Genomic DNA, 16,437 nt, shown 5'->3' with positions numbered 1-16,437 from the left:
GCTCTCCCATATCCTAACTAGAGGGACAATACACACACACACACACACAGACACACGCACAGTTCCTTTTCCATTGGTACTTTAAATAAATATGTACAATGTGCACAAAGACCACATATCTAGATACTATGCTAAAAGTGTCAAGAGAAAAAAGTTACAGCTCCCAAAGTTTAATTAACACATTAGAGCTAGCTTCCCACTACATCTTCTCCACATCCCTTACCTTGTTATTTTTAAATCCCTATTCACAGCTATTTAGTGTACTACCTGGTAAAGACCAAGGAAATACAAGGAGCTAATCGGCGGGAATGTAGGAGTAGACTGGTGAAGAGAAAAAGAATGGAAAAAAATACATTTGACACTTGTGTTTTTCATTGTAGCCTTTTCCACAACAGGTGAATAGGTAAATTAGTACTGTGGAATGATAAGAAAAGATACCTGGGAGTTCTGATTTTAGAGAAAAACAGAAAATTCAAAGACCTTACTTAGTCTTCTGGAAGAGAAGAGAACGGAAATATTAATCTTAAAATAATGAATAATGCATAGCGGTGATTAAATTTCCAGTGTACTCTAGGAAAGTGACATACAGTTGTTAGCAATGCCCCACCCTTCTTTCTACTGGTAATAACATCAGTTTAACTGCAAGCATAGATGGGATGGAATTGTTTGACACCATTACAGAAAACATGACCAAGATTAACCACCTGACCATATTAGCATGTTTTTCCTGGTTTATATATACCTAAAAAGGTGAATAAAGTCATAAACTGTATTAAAATAGGGATTAACATAGAAGTGCCATTATAGTTAATGATACATTCCCACCTTCGATATTGCATTCAGTTTTAGTCACCTAACTGCAAAAAAGGCAAAAAGATATGAGGAGGGTAACAAAACTAGCAGCTGGGGCAAGCAATTTAAAGATTAGGATTATTCTGTAGTTCTCTTACAAAGGAGATGAAAGATAAATGTAATGAGTTTCATCACGAAAGTTAGTTTTATGGGTAAGCACTTGATTAACAAAGCCTACTCTTATAATGCAACCAGTTTAAAGCTGATAGAATTTTTTACATAACATTATCAAGGGAACTCATTGCCAGTGAACAGATACAAATGGCTTAGTAAGAAAAATATTAAAATAATTCTACATTTATACAATTAAGAATGGCATCCCAATTGAACACAGGATAAATGTCAGAGGCTCACTTATGCTTCAGGGCATAAACTGACCAATACCTGGGATCAGAAAATTATCCCAAAGTGCAACGTTGCAGAAATTAGACAGACGCATTATGGCTATTTTATATGTTCCTGTCCAGCACTTCATATTAGCCACTTCTGGGGATTGGAATTGTCATACCAGAACATAGTACTATTCTTAACTCAAGAAGGGGTCACTTCCACCACTGAATGATTGAGTGTTCATATACACAAGAAGAAAATAGCTGTTACAAGCCTCACACTGTAGAAATATCCTTTTACTGTTCTAATGATTCAGTAAACAAAGCTTTAGAGAGCTGGAAAAGCAGAATTTTCTGCAGCCAAGATCTTGCTTCCCCTTTGGTCTATTAAGCCTGTCAGTTTCAGCAGATAGGCAAGGGAAACTGTGCTTGGTACTCAACATCCAGTAATGCAAGTATGATTCAGGGTCACAGCTTGCTTACCTTCTATAGAAGGGGCCTGGTCCTGAGCTGCATACAGCATCTCCTTGAAAGCCTGCAGCAAACAGAAAAAATTAAACCAGTCAGCACAAAAAACTTAAGTCACTCTGATAAGCCTGTTTGAAAATGAGTAGCAGTTAAAGTCTAATTCCTCAAGACTGATAATAAAGCTATAGAATGTGAGGTCACTGCAATTATACTTATTCCTGACAACAAAGGAAATACACAAACTACGTATTTACTGACAGCTTTGTCTAGAACCAGTTGCCTTGCTGTCTAAAAGACTACCCTGACAGCATGTGTAAATATGCTCTTTTGGAAAAATATTTCCAAATAGGTAGGATAGGATTTTACTAGAGAGAAACCCGACAATACCAGAGCTTTGGTGTGACATAACAGGAATCTGTCATGGCAAAGGAAGAAAGAGCCTCAGGGCCTGCTTATCAGTATTGTGAACTACTGAAAAATATACATTTTTCTTTAAAAAGTGAAAACCACATGACAAAAGAAATCATCATATTTCCCCTTTAGTCTTCTCTTGAAGTGGAGACTAAAAGAGGAAAACATTAATTCAGATGAGGATCGTTAACCAGCACTCCAGAACCATAGTGTCTCATGCTCCAGAATTCAAGGGATCAAATAGCTCAGGAAACCCAGTACACTAGTTTTCTAGTACAGGAAGCAGTTTCACAAATCAAACTGGCAGAGGTCACACAGTTAAAGATATACTTTGGGCAATCCATTCAACTGCTACATGCACAACCTGGGTTCAAGAGTGGTATTCAAACATCCCAAAAACCTCATGTGTTCCAAGCCCCTCATGTCAGTTACAATCCTTTTTATATGATGATTTTCAGCTTGTTACTGAAGCAATACCAACAATTCAAGAGTGGGTTTTATACTCTACACTCCTGCTTACTACGCAAGTGCAAATAAGAAAGAAACAGGATGAATAATGGTGAAGCCTAGACTCGTCATGCTGGACCCAGAAACAGCAAGGGAGAAACAGCCCCATTGCATATGTTAAGGCAAACAATACCCACTATATAGCGTGCATGATGAATGTGAAAGTGGTAGAGATACAGTTGCTGTGCAAACCATAACTGAGTTTTCAGATTTGTGAACCTATCAACATCTAAACCAGAGGTGGGCAAACTACGGCCCACGGGCCACATCCAGCCTGCAGGACCAGGAGTCCAGCCCAGCTCCTGAGCTCCCGGCCGGGGAGGCTAATCCCCGGCCTCTCCCCCTTCCCCTCAGCGCAACACAAAGCCAGCCCTTTGGCTCACCGCTGCCTGGAGCGTGGCTGGCTCCAGCATAGTAAGGGGGTGGGGGGGTCCCAAGGGGCAGACAGGGAGCAGTGGGCAGTTGGATGGGGCGGAGGTTCGGGCGGGGGAAAGTCAGGGAACGGGGGTCAGGGGCTGGATAGGGCATGGAAGTCAAAGGGGCCTGTCAGGGGGCGGGGGTGTGAATAGGGGTCGGGGAAGTCAGGGGACAAGGGAGTTGAATGGGTTGGGCATTCTGTGGGGGTCAATCAGGGGACAGGGAGCGGTTGGATGGGGCAGAGGTTTTGGGGGGCCATCAGGGGACGGGAATGCGGGGGTTGGATAGGCATGGGAGCCCCGGGGGTCTGTCAGGGGTGTGGATAGGGGTCGGGGCAGTCAGGGGATAGGGAGAAGAGAGGGCTGGATAGGGGGTGGGGTCCCTGGGGGGCAGTTAGGGGCGGGGGCGGGGGCGGGAAGTGTGAGGGGGCGGGGGCCAGGCTGTTTGGGGTGGCACAGCCCTCCATACAGTTTCAGAACCCCGATGTGGCCCTCAGGCCAAAAAGTTTGCCCACCCCGATCTAAACCATCATGTTTTAACAAGAATTGCATTGTCTGGTTCCATTTTAGGATATTTGAAGTGTCCAGCCTGTCCTTTTTGGCTGTTATCCTAATCTATCCTGAGGACATGTTCTACAAACCTATTTCCTGCAACCAACAAGATACAAACCCCAATCCTTGAGCCGCACACCAATTCTCCAAGATCAAGACACTGCAGCATAATTAGCAAATAGTAGTCAAGGAAAAAAGCAAACTGAGCAATAAGAGAGAAAATCAGAAGAACTGTGGTAACGGTGGTCATAATCTTGCAAAGTAAATACAAGGTCTAAAGGACACATCTTTATTTCAGGATACCACAAATGGCAAGTTAAACAGACAGTTTTAGCCATCTCCCAAAGGTCTGATTCCTGAATCCACACAGAGGTCTCAGCATGGGTCACTTGAATAACTGTGTTTTCCTACTTAAGACATTGTTTACTCATCTTCTCCATGCCAGTCAACCTTCCCCCTCCACTGTTTTCTTTTTTTAAACATTCCCAGGAAATACTTGGCATTTGAATCTGCTTCTCCACATGACTTGCTAGTTAGTTGCATATGACCTAAGTTCCACAGTCTATCAAGTGGCAAAAGTGTTCTTGTTTTTCCTCCTATTAATCTTTGCCTAGCTATAACTTTTTCCATGCACTAAAACATTCACACAGTCCATGAGAAATATAAAGTACAAGAAAAAAGGCTAGTTGAAATCTCCTTCTATAACAGGGGTGAGCAAACTTTTTGGCCCGAGGGCCACATCAGGGTTCCGAAACTGTATGGAGGGCCAGATACGGAAGGCTGTGCCTCCCCAAACAGCCTGACCCCCACCCCACCCATCCCCTCACACTTCCTGCCCCCTGACTGCCCCCCTCAGAATCCCCGACCCACCCAACCCCCCCTGCTCCTTGTCCCCTGACCGCCCCCTCCCAGGACCCCCCACCCCTAGCCATAATGAGTAACGAAACAAATGTAAACCAAATAATCCTTGCTATAGCAATATTAAATCTTCTCTAATAATCCAGGTGGGGGGGGGGGGGTGCAGCATTACAGATTAATAAAAGGAGCCCCTACTGTATCTTTTCTCTTAGGCCTTGTCTACACAAGAGAATTTTACCAATAAAATTCAATCAGTTCAGAAGTTCATGAAGTTAAACCAGTGCAAGCCCATTTTGTGTACAGTCAAGTCTGTCTGCATGCCTTATTACGATTTAGCTTGAGTTGATTCCTACCAATTTAAGCTTACGCAATAAAAAACAAACCCTTTGAAATCTAGACATCTTTACTTTTTTCTTCCTGAGCAAATTAAATTGAGGCCCCAGAAAACTAAGTTGGATAGGAAAGGAGGGTGACGACTAAAAACTACTAACCTCTAAAGGAGGTAATCTTTTCACAGTCACTTTAAGGTGAATAAGATTTCATCTTATTCAGTTGTAGTGCTACTCTGCATGGCTCTGTCTACAGGGTACTGTTTCACATAAATCAGTGGTTCTCAACCTATTTACCACTGTGGGCCACATATGCAGCTCTCTGTGTGTTATGTGAGCCACATCCACACAATATATTTACTACCTGTATGGCCCTGAGCCTGTCACATGGTCTGCAGCCGTGTGCTAATTGGGCCGCAAGTGGCCCGTGGGCTGAGAACCACTGACAGATCAAAAGTGACCCTGGAGGGGAAGCAACTCATGTCACTCAAACTTGTTGATTAAACCATACTGTTGGACTTCAAGTGGATTTGTTAGAAATAGAATAAAGGGAGTCACGTCTAGCATACTACTGGAAAGACTGCGTCCATGATGCAAAGCCTTACGAGGGAAGATGTGAAGTGGGGAAAAATAAAATGCTCCTCGGGTCTATAAGAGGAACCAAGAATGAAGGGTGCTTATATTCTTATTTGTTCAAGGAAGTCTAAATCCCTTTCTTGAGCTAGCTTGGATCCCATCTGGGCTCAGCTAGCTTTCACACTGCTAAATATAAGGGGGATTTTTGGAAGTGAAAGGTTAAATTGATTTAGCATTAATAACTTAGCCCAAAATTCTTGGACAAGTTCCACTCATCATAAAGCTCAAAAGAGCATGAGGCTGGAAAATGCAGAATTTCTTTAAAATCTGTGAGTCAAAGGTGTTCTAAAGGAATTTTAAAATCTGTAACATGTACGTATTTTCTATATCCATAGTTTCAAGATTAACCTCTAGAAAATATGCAATGCAGTGAAAGATTCTAGATTATCAACCTTGAAAACTGGGGGGGTACCAGTTGTCAGTGGTACTGAACTGAAATATGTGAAAACTGGAAGCTGCATAGCAGCAGATTCAGTCACTGTTCACCTGGCCTATATAATTAAACAGATCTAGAAGTGAAAGGCTCAATGCCCCTTTACCAACCACCTGAGCCACCCCATGCCAAGATTACAAACAACAGGGGTTTTCTTAAAATCAGCTGAGGGGTGTTTGGTTTTTTTTAAACTTATCCTTGTTACGTCTAACACCTAAAATTACTAGAACAAAGTTTTTTTTTTCCTACTTTGTGTTATTGACAGCATTTTTATCTGCAGTCAGCTTACCCCATTTGGATCTCACACAAAGAGGAAAGAAAATCCTTTACAAAATAGGAAAAATATGACAACAAAGCCAAAACTGACAGATTCAGAGGCAGGAGCTCAAATTAAAGTAAGTTTACTACACGCTTTTTTAAACTGACTAGATTTCAAATTATAATGTTCCTTTAAGCATGTACACGGACAATCTAGAGCAGTGGTTCTCAACCTTTCTTTATCCAGAGATCCTTAAACTTAAACAGATAAATCTGCGGACCCCCAACCAGAGATGATGTGGGGGGAGGGGGTCACATCACATCCCCCTCCCCGCCCCCAGATTTCTTGCCTTCCATGTGGCCCTGTTCTTTGAAGGGCTGATGTAGCAGGGCACAGCAGTAATGTATCTCCTTGGCTAGTTGCTGCCTGCTCATGGAGTCAATGGCCGAGAGCAAGCCCCTTCTGATGGCAGGGGGAGATCTCTCTCCTGCATGAGACTGCAATTTTGGCTGAACCTATCCTCCTAACGCAGATAGGCTGGACAGTCCGCTGAGGTGAGTCAAGAGTGGAGGTGGCTCTACCTCCCTGAGTCCCACCAAATGGCATTGAAGCCCAGTCCTTGATAAATCCCCTGAAACCTGCTTGCGGACCCTGGGGTGCCGCAGGCCCCCTGTTGAGAACGAGTAATCTAGAGGAACAAATAATGAAATAAAAACAACAGGTGTGTGTCAGGAGGCAGAAAATTTAGGTCTAAAGTGAAATTGGCCCTGGCCCACCAGTTATGAAGTAGAAACTACATATTGAAAACCAATTCTTGCCAACCTCTCCGTCCCTTATATGGCTTAGTCTCAAAGGGTAAAATTTTCACAAGTGCCTAATTTAGAAACTCACGTCCCATTTTCAAAAGGGACTCAGACACTTACAGCCTAAGTTCAACTGAAACCCAACTGAACTTAGGTCCTTCTAAGAATTTTACCCATAGTCTCCAACGGTATCAGTATCTCTTGTCCCAGTTGCTGTTTTCCTCCTTCTCACTTCCTAGATACTGCAATTTCAATCTAGCCCCTTTTCTTACTGGAGATGAACTGACAGAGCTACCAATGCAAAACTTTTCAAAAAAAATAAGTCAACAACCTCCTCTCTTTGATATGATACAATGCACAAAAGAAAGGTTTTGGAGGCATGGAGCACCAAGGAAATTGGGCATGAAGAAAACAATTTTGGCTGAAAAAATTATTAAACAAACAGGTAAGGAAACAGAACCTCACAGCTAGGTAACCAATTCAAATCCAATCCAGGTTAATTTTGGTTGACATGTGTTGCCATAAGCCTCAATCCATTTTTTAGTGGACAGGTGTGTGCAGCACAACTGACATCTACGCTTGGCAATCTGAGCAGAGAAAACAAGGACTGAACAAACATGGAGAGACAGATGGTCTCACCTCTAGAGGGATCAGGGTTGAGGCATACTGGTGGACAAGCTTGATCTCAGATACATCTGTACTGTGGATAAACAGATGTCCAGTGCTATCAGTCTAGAATTTTCCACCACACCTAAATGTACTTAATTATGTCATTAAATGTGTTCTTAATAAAGAGCACCCCAGTTATCAGTACTGTATCTCAGATCCACTCAGTTCTTGGAATATGTTAGGGACAACTTTGTTACAGAAGGTGAAGGGAGTAACTAGAGGAATAGCAATTTTAGACTTGATTCTGACTAACAGGAACTGGCGTGAATCTGAAGGCTGGAGGCAATTTGGTGAAACTGATCATGAAACGATAGATTTCATGATTCTAAAGCAAGGAGAGCAGCAAAATAAGGCTAATGGACTTCAAAAAAAAGCAGACTTTAATAAACTTAGAACTGGTAAGTGAGGTTCCACTGGAAGAAATCTAAGGGGAAAAGGAATTCAGGAAAGCTGGCAATTTTGCTAAGAAACAATATTAAAGGTACAACAGCAAACTATCCAACGTGAAAAAAAGATAAGACAACTAGTAAGAGGCTGATAAGGTTTCACCATGAGCTCTTGAATGACCTGAAAAATCAATAAGGAATCCTATAAAAAGCAGAAACATGGACAAACTGCATAGAAGGAGTACAGAAGAATACCACAGGCATGTAGGGACAAAATCAGAAAGGCTAAGGCGCAAACTGAATTTTTGAATCAACGACAATAAGAAGAGGTTCTATAAATACACACATTAGGAGCAAGAGAAAGACAAAGGGAAATATAGGTCCATGTCTTAGTGAGGAAGGAGTGCTAACAACATATCAAGAAGGCTAAGGTGCTTAACGCCTATTTTGTATTCATTGAAAAGGTTAACTGTGACCAGATAATTAACACATTTGATATTAACAAGAGGGAAGGAACAAGCCAAAATAGGAAAAAAACAGGTTAAATAATATTTAGATAAGTTAGATGTATCCAGGTCAGCAGGGTGCGCCTGAGGAAATTCATCCAAGGGCACTTAAGGAACTAGCTGAAGCAATTTCAGAACTATTAGCAATTATATTTAAGAACGCATGTAGGGCTGGTGAGGTCCCAGAGGACTAGAGAAAGGCAAACAAGGTACCGATCTTTAAAAAGGGGAACAAAGAAAACCCAGAGAATTATAGATCAGCCAGCCTAACTTCAATATCTGGAAAGATACTGGAACAATTGATTAAACAATAAATGTGTAAACACCTAGAGGATAATAGGGTAATAAGTGATAGCCAGCATGGATTTGTCATGAACAACTTATGCCAAACCAATCTAATTTCCTTCTTTGAGAGGATTACTAGCCTAGTGAATAAGGGGGAAAACAGTAAATATGATTTTAGTAAGGCTTTTAACAGTCCCGCTTGACATTCTCATAAGCAAACTAGGGAAATGAGGTTTATAGTAAATTATTAATAGGTGGGTGCATAACTTGTTGAAAGACTATACTCAAAGACAGGTTTCAGAGTAACAGCCGTGTTAGTTTGTATTCGCAAAAAGAAAAGGAGTACTTGTGGCACCTTAGAGACTAACCAATTTATTTGAGCATAAGCTTTCATGAGCTACAGCTCACTTCATCGGATGCATACTGTGGAAACTGCAGAAGACATTATATACACAGAGACCATGAAACAATACCTCCTCCCATCCCACTCTCCTGCTGGTAATAGCTTATCTAAAGTGATCACTCTCCTTACAATGTGTATGATAATCAAGGTGGGCCATTTCCAGCACAAATCCAGGTTTTCTCAACCTCCGCCCCCCCCCCCCCCCCACACACACACAAACTCACTCTCCTGCTGGTAATAGCCCATCCAAAGTGACCACTCTCTTCACAATGTGTATGATAATCAAGGTGGGCCATTTCCTGCACAAATCCAGGTCCCCCCCCTCTCCCCCAAAACACACACACACACACACTCACTCTCCTGCTGGTAATAGCTTATCCAAGGTGACCACTCTCCCTACAATGTGCATGATAATCAAGGTGAGCCTTCTCACCCCCTCACCCCCCGCACACACACAAACTCACTCTCCTGCTGGTAACAGCTCATCCAAACTGACCACTCTCCTTACAATGTGTATGATAATCAAGGTGGGCCATTTCCAGCAGAAATCCAAGTTTAACCAGAACGTCTTGGGGGGATGGGGGGGGTGTAGGAAAAAACAAGGGGAAATAGCCACTCCCAGTCTCTATTTAAGCCTAAATCAATAGTATCCAATTTGCAAATGAATTCCAATTCAGCAGTTTCTCGCTGGAGTCTGGATTTGAAGTTTTTTTGTTGTAAAATAGCGACCTTCATGTCTGTAATTGCGTGACCAGAGAGATTGAAGTGTTCTCCGACTGGTTTATGAATGTTATAATTCTTGACATCTGATTTGTGTCCATTTATTCTTTTACGTAGAGACTGTCCAGTTTGACCAATGTACATGGCAGAGGGGCATTGCTGGCACATGATGGCATATATCACAATGGTGGATGTGCAAGTGAATGAGCCTCTGATAGTGTGGCTGATGTTATTAGGCCCTGTGATGGTGTCCCCTGAATAGATATGTGGGCACAGTTGGCAACGGGCTTTGTTGCAAGGATAGGTTCCTGGGTTAGTGGTTCTGTTGTGTGGTATGTGGTTGTTGGTGAGTATTTGCTTCAGGTTGGGGGGCTGTCTGTAGGCAAGGACTGGCCTGTCTCCCAAGATTTGTGAGAGTGTTGGGTCATCCTTCAGGATAGGTTGTAGAGCCTTAATAATGCGTTGGAGGGGTTTTAGTTGGGGGCTGAAGGTGAAGTCACCTACTACAGGACAGGCCTAACAAAGAAAATAACAGAACGCCACTAGCCGTCACCTTCAGCCCCCAACTAAAACCCCTCCAAAGCATTATTAAGGCTCTACAACCATGCCATCATGTGCCAGCAATGCCCCTCTGCCATGTACATTGGTCAAACTGGACAGTCTTTACGTAAAAGAATAAATGGACACAACAAAAAAAACTTCAAATCCAGACTCCAGCGAGAAACTGCTGAATTGGAATTCATTTGCAAATTGGATACTTTTAATTTAGGCTTAAATAGAGACTGGGAGTGGCTAAGTCATTATGCAAGGTAGCCTATTTCCCCTTGTTTTTTCCTACCCCCCCCCCCCCAAGACGTTCTGGTTAAACTTGGATTTATGCTGGAAATGGCCCACCTTGATCATCATACACATTGTAAGGAGAGTGGTCAGTTTGGATGAGCTATTACCAGCAGGAGAGTGAGTTTGTGTGTGTGTGTTGGGGGGGGGGGGGGGGGGGGGGGGGGGGGGGGGGGCGGAGGGTGAGAAAACCTGGATTTGTGCTGGAAGTGGCCCAACTTGATTATCATGCACATTGTAGGGAGAGTGGTCACTTTGGATAAGCTATTACCAGCAGGAGAGTGAGTTGGTGTGTGTGTGTTGGGGGGGGGGGACGGAGGGTGAGAAAACCTGGATTTGTGCTGGAAGTGGCCCACCTTGATTATCATACACATTGTAAGGAGAGTGATCACTTTAGATAAGCTATTACCAGCAGGAGAGTGGGATGGGAGGAGGTATTGTTTCATGGTCTCTGTGTGTATAATGTCTTCTGCAGTTTCCACAGTATGCATCCGATGAAGTGAGCTGTAGCTCACGAAAGCTTATGCTCAAATAAATTGGTTAGTCTCTAAGGTGCCACAAGTACTCCTTTTCTTCATACTCAAAGAGTAGCTATCAATGGTTCACTGTCAAACTAGAAGGATGTGTCCAGTGGGATCCACTAGGGGTCTGTCCTGGTCCAGAACTATTCAATGTTTTAATTAATTACTTGGATAATGGAGTGGAGAGTATGTTTATAACATTTCCAGATGACATTAAATTGGGAGGGCTTGCTACCCCTCAGAATTGAAAATGATTTTGACAAATTGGTCTGAAATCAACATGATGAAATTAAATAAAGACAAATGCGAAGTACTACACTTAGGAAGAAAAAAAAATCAAATGCACAGCTACAAAATGGAGAATAAGTGGTTATGCAGTAGCATAGCTGGAAAAAAATCTGGGAGTTGTCGTTGCTCACAAAGTGAACATGAGTCAACAATGTAATGTGGCTGCAGAAAACGCTTATTCATTCTGGGGTCCCAGGAGTGTCATGTGTAAGACACGGGAGGTTACTGTCCCACTCTACTTGGAACTAGTGAGACCCCAACTAGAGTACTGTGTCTAGTTCTAGGAGTCACTCTTGAGGAAAGATGTGGACAAACTGGAGAGTGTCCAGAGGAGAGCAATAAAAATTATAAAAGCTGTAGAAAATCTCACCTACAAGGAAAGACCAACAAAACCGGGCATGTTTAGCCTTGAGAAAAGACAACTTGGGTGGGTGAGGAAGGGGGGGAGAAACTGATAGTCTTCAAACATGTTACATTGGTATGTTATATGTATTATATCAGCTGTTATAAAGAGGACAGTTATCAACGGTTTTCCATATTCAATAAAGGTAGGACAAGAAGTAATTGGCCTAATCTACAGCAAGGGAGATTTAGGTTAGACAGTAGGAAAAATGTTCTACCTGTAATTTAAGCACTGGAATAGACTTCCAAGGGAGGCTGTGGAATCTTGTCATTGGAGGCTTTTAAGAACAGGTTAGAAAAGCACCAGCCAGGGATAGTCTAGGTTTATTTGGTCCTGTCTTAGTGCAGGAGGCTGGAGCAGGTCTCTCGTGCAACCTTCTAGCCCTAAATTTCTACGAAGGCTCATTCAGGATACATCTTCATTTTCTGTTTCCTGTATCTCTTATAGAAAATATCTATCAGAGGCAAGATGCAGCATTAATCTGATATTTTTAGAAAACAAATATCCACTTGAAATTTTTAGCCACCACTTGGTTACATAATTTTCTAAATTACTCATTGAACTTGAAACTTTGTTCTCAAACTAAACTTCAGCCATTTTTAGTAAGAGGATTGTTAACTGGTATTCAGATACAAGGACTAATTCCTTTGGAACTGGGGAACAAATAGAAGAGGTAGGATTGGTCAAAACAGCAGACATTAATATTACTCTGCTACCCCACTTCAAGTTGTTTCAGCTTCTACGAGCCAAACTAAGACAAATACATTATTTTAGAGCTCTTTTCCTTTCAAAAATTCGCATCTTAATATTCACAGTAGAAATAAACTGATAAGAGAAGTCCCCCAGAAAAAACAAGAGCTCAAGTAGCAGGGAATGGATTTTTTTTTTTAAATCAGCCATTACCATTTCAGACAAAGTTGTTGCTGGTCATGGGTTTCCTAAACTTCTCTGTTGTCTATCACACATTTCAAGTTGGGAAGAAATGAGACATATCATGAGCAGCAACAACTGTTACTGAAGTCTCTAAAAACAATTTTATCCATGTATGCACCTGAAAAAAACGGACTTGATCTCCATCAGGTCAAAATGGAACCTTCCAACAAATCCCATGAACCAGATTTCAAACTACGTAATCAGCAAGACCTTTTGAAAGTTGTGATAGCTAATACAAGACTGTTTTGAAGACACTGAAACTCTAGAAGATGATATTGAAAGAAAGAGCCTCCCTAAACTCGGAATGAATGAAAATGCAGAGTTTGTGCAAACACAAAAAAAAATACAAATTCCAACAACAAACATCACTGAAGGTACTAACAAAGAAGAATGCAAAATAGGCTATCGTATCACTGAGCGTGAAAACACAAGCATCTGAATGAAGAAAGATATCATACTAGGATATTAATATTTATTTACTCTAGAGTCTAAATTCGGGAAGATGCACATAAGAGTAGCTTCACTAACTTGCCTACCAGTCTTACCTGAAATATATATGAAGAACAAAAGTAGATTTTCCAGTAGTGTCAGTGTTAGCACTGAAGCATTAGTAATTTATTCCTGCAAAGCTTTGAGTAACAAAGGATGTTAGCGTTCAGAAGACTTCATGCCAAATACTGCCATGAATATCTGTGCAGAAATCCAACTGATAGATGTATTTGCACGCACAAAGACCACTGGAATAATTTAGTCCATTTTTTTGTTTTTTTTGCAATATTATGCTGGATAATAATTTTATGGGATTCTTGCTACTTGGTTAAAATAGATTTCAAGAAACCCTGAGGACTTATATATACTGCAAAGCATTATTTTAGATGTACTCAAACCTTTAAGGTTTAATAAATTTTAAACGCTGAACCTTTCTGTATTGCCTTTCCCATTTGTTCTTTTAAAAAACAACATTCTATACCCCAATTTAGGATTAGTCAAGGGATAATTTTACCGCTCTCATCATAAATTGATGTAATAAAATCTGAAAAAAAATAAAAGCTATTTTCTGCAAATAATCCATGATTAATAGAGCAGAACCTTACGTGAATTGTGTTCATGAAGATTAAGAGTCTGCAACTTAAGTGGATTAATCCTAAAATCAAGTATGAAGGAGACATATACAAAGCAAATTTCCCCAGAAGGCCTCACTAACCTTAAAAAATTAAGAAACTGTTGCTATAAAAACCATAATGTTTTCAGGCATTCAGGTAGATTTTTATATTCATCACAGCTGTCCCTTCAGTTCTGATCTTTAGAAGCCATACTTCACTGAGAGGCAACTCTGAGCCAAAGAGGTCATATATTCCAAACCTCCACACGTAGAGAACTGACAGTGGTGCTGAAAATCACTTGCTCACAAGAAGCTGTAAAAACACCACCAAATTTAATAAGAACCGTAATCTGGACTCTTGCCAGCATCCCAGAACTGAAAGAACATAAAACAATACAGCATTACGCATAACTCTACACTACAGTTCCATAGCCTCTATATTTCTAAATTATGTAAAGTTACCATAAAAAGAAAATACTACAAGGGACAAGTAATTCTCAGCCTCCTGCATACCATCAATCACATATTTTATATTATCACTGGTTTCTCCTAATAAACCCCACTAAATGTTTTTAAATAACTTATTTATTCCTCAAGCTCCTAAACCCAGCTCATCTGCTATCAGAGAGATTATATGCAAAAATCCAATGCTGCCCCTTAATGTTACAGCTATTACTTCAAGTTGCTTTTACTCAAGCTCTATGGATGGCATGAGCTCCAGTCTCATTCTTAACATGTCCCTACGTGTATAAACATATTGACTTTGCACTGTGTTCCTGTTGAGTATATAAATGGAAACCGCTGGATGCTAGATAATGTTGCTGAACACAAAAATAATCTCTTGGATCCAAGTGGTTATATGGCAAATTATCAGTATTTATTTAATACAACCCTTACAGCTCATTGGGTATTTTTCGAGTTACAGTCCTTCACTCAAATATATGCAACCAAAAAATATACAGCAATGTTTATTTTTTAAAAGTATTGATGCCATATAAAGGCTTAGTTATTTAAATGGCCATGACAGCTATTTGTTTCCTCCAAGCCTCAAAAAGCAAAAAACAATTACAGTCCAAGTTCCAAAATTATGGACAAAAGCTACACCAGCAAAGACATTTTAATTATTTTGTATAATTGTAACATTTTACTTTATATATTTGGAAACAGAAGTCTTTCAGAGCATGCTTCTAGGCTATCTCCATGTCAAGTTTCAATCCAGTTAGAGAGCCCCTGGATAGACATTTACCACACTGACCAGGGCTGGGGTGAACAGGGACGGGAGCGATGGAAAGACAGATGACCTGAGAGGTGCTAAAAAGAGATTCGGGCTGATAACGGGCAGGGTGACTGATAGGAGGCCGATCAGGAAACACTTCCAGCAGGGCACAGGGGATGATGGGATGAAAGGAGAGCCCTCTGGGCTGGGAGAAACCCAGAAGCAGAGGGCGTGACATGGGATGCTAGCGGAGAGCCACGCAAAGGGAGGAAATGCTAGATTCGGGGTTCCCTTTGCGAAAGCCCTGGCAGGAGGGCATAGGGTGACAGAGACGCCTCGGCAGGCTAAGGGATGGGGAAGTGAGGCGATAGGGGGCTGCTCCGGGGAAAGCCCCCGGGGGAGGCTCTGAGATAAGGAGCCGCTGCTGATCAGAGAGAACCCGGGGCAGTCACCTCCGCGATGACCGGGACCCTCCCTCAGGCACACCAGCGGCCGGGGATCACACAGCGGGCAGGCAGCCGAGGGGCCGGGTCGCTGCTGGGGGCCGCGCCGCTGAGCCCAGCTCCTTCTCACAGCTCGCTCGGCGGCGAGGCCCTGGCTCCCCGCCGCGGGGCGCCTGGAGACCCCCTCCCGCGGCAGCGCTGCTCCCGGCGCCCCGCCCGCCTCTCGGGGCTGAGCGCGCCGGCCCGGCCCGCGTACCTCATACTGGATGTACTGCTTCCGCCACTCGGGCGTGATGTGCGCGGAGAGGTGCTCGGCGAACTTCATCCTGCCGCCCCTACCCGGCCTCCGCCGCGCTCACTCGGCTGCCCCGGAGCCGGCTCCGCGGGACCCTGCGGTGGCTGGTGCTAGCGGGCCGGTGCTGCTGCCCCCGCCGCCGCGCATGGGCCCCGCTCCTCGCTCCCGCCGCCCGCACTACGTCCCCTCCTCCCCGCCCGGCTCGGGTCTCCTCAGCGCTGCCCTGCCGCCCACTGCGGCCCCGCCGCAGCCGCCGCCATCTTTCCCTCTTCGCTCCCCCCCGCTCCCCCTACCGCCGGCAGGACGTCATCGCCATGGTAACCACCGCCCACCTCCTACCCCGCAGCGCTGAGACCGGCCGGGGGCGGGGCCTAGAGCCAGGGGGCGGGGCAGGAGCCCCACCCTCTCCGGTACAAACGTGGCTTGAAAGCAAGGAGCGCGGAGAAGCCCTGGGGGGCGGAGCTTTTCCCCCTTCGCTCCGCCCACTCACCACCCCCGGTCAATGCGGCAAGAGGGTGTTGTGGACGTCGGGGCCGTACAGCTGGGCACAGCCGTGCCAGGTAGGTGCTAGAAGGCA

At 43.3% G+C, this 16,437-nt stretch overlaps 1 protein-coding gene across 2 annotated transcripts in view; it reads right to left on the bottom strand.

Moving 5' to 3' along the window:
• XPR1 (xenotropic and polytropic retrovirus receptor 1) overlaps window positions 1–16,136 on the bottom strand; it is a 243,175-nt gene extending 227,039 nt beyond the window's left edge. For both annotated transcript variants that reach the window (XM_037906239.2, XM_037906240.2), the window contains exons 1-2: window positions 15,822–16,136; window positions 1,665–1,716 (exon numbers count right to left, since the gene is read on the bottom strand). In XM_037906239.2, coding sequence (XP_037762167.1) covers window positions 1,665–1,716; window positions 15,822–15,890 — 121 coding nt within the window. In that variant the 5' untranslated portion in view covers window positions 15,891–16,136. The remainder of the gene's footprint in view (window positions 1–1,664; window positions 1,717–15,821) is intronic.
• Between the last annotated feature and the right edge of the window lie 301 nt (window positions 16,137–16,437).

This window comes from Chelonia mydas, chromosome 8 (assembly GCF_015237465.2).
Source record: "Chelonia mydas isolate rCheMyd1 chromosome 8, rCheMyd1.pri.v2, whole genome shotgun sequence".
Lineage (NCBI taxonomy): Eukaryota > Metazoa > Chordata > Testudines > Cheloniidae > Chelonia > Chelonia mydas.
This window is presented reverse-complemented; position numbering and strand designations above follow the sequence as displayed.